The sequence below is a fragment of the Buceros rhinoceros genome, unplaced genomic scaffold (genome assembly GCF_000710305.1).
Source record: "Buceros rhinoceros silvestris isolate BGI_N320 unplaced genomic scaffold, ASM71030v1 scaffold185, whole genome shotgun sequence".
NCBI lineage: Eukaryota > Metazoa > Chordata > Aves > Bucerotiformes > Bucerotidae > Buceros > Buceros rhinoceros.
In genome coordinates this window covers 42324-42967 of record NW_010410904.1, presented here as the reverse complement: position 1 = coordinate 42967, position 644 = coordinate 42324, and the positions used below count along the sequence as shown (strand labels likewise).

General features: G+C 43.3%; 1 protein-coding gene across 1 annotated transcript in view; it reads left to right on the top strand.

Moving 5' to 3' along the window:
- Positions 1-644, top strand: part of MFSD9 (major facilitator superfamily domain containing 9) — a 10706-nt gene that overhangs the window by 8603 nt on the left and 1459 nt on the right. Inside the window, exon 5 of the mRNA XM_010135758.1 lies at positions 456-644. Within this exon, the coding sequence (XP_010134060.1) occupies positions 456-644 (189 nt within the window). The remainder of the gene's footprint in view (positions 1-455) is intronic.

Sequence of the window (644 nt, the reverse complement as noted above, 5' to 3'; positions counted from 1 at the left end):
TTCCTGCAGTATGCTTACCCCTTCTGTGCTCTCCTTTTGCTACCCACCAGGTTCCCGTATCAATTTGGTGTGTTGCAATCCTGGAAATCTTCACACTCAGTGAAGCTGGTACAGAGCTATGTTCATAAATAAACAAGCCATTCCTACTCCACCATTACCCACCCACAAGTTCCTCTTTCAGAAGCTATTTTACTCCTACAGGGCTTCAGCCCTCAGTTACTTCTTCTTTCACCAGGGCTGCAGGAATGCTTTTTTGACACAGATGCCTGAATAATTTTGATACCAAAGTCCAAATCTTGAATAGCAGGATGATGGTGATGGCCCAGCATGCTGCACGTCTCTAGCATTGAAAAATTGGTGGTCAATGGAATCTTAAAAATATCAATCATACAGTCATTTCTAACCCTTTGGACTGAGAAATAAGTATTTATTATGTTGTTTATGTTATGTTGCAGGTATTTTCAAACACACACTCTCCATCTCTAAAGCCCTGCTTTCCGACTTGGTTTCGGAGAGAGACCGCCCTTTAGTAATGGGACGCTTCAATGCAGCCTCTAGTGTGGGCTTCATCCTGGGGCCTGTTGTTGGTGGCTACCTTACAGAATTGGAAGATGGCTTTTATCAAACATCCTTCATCTGTGCCT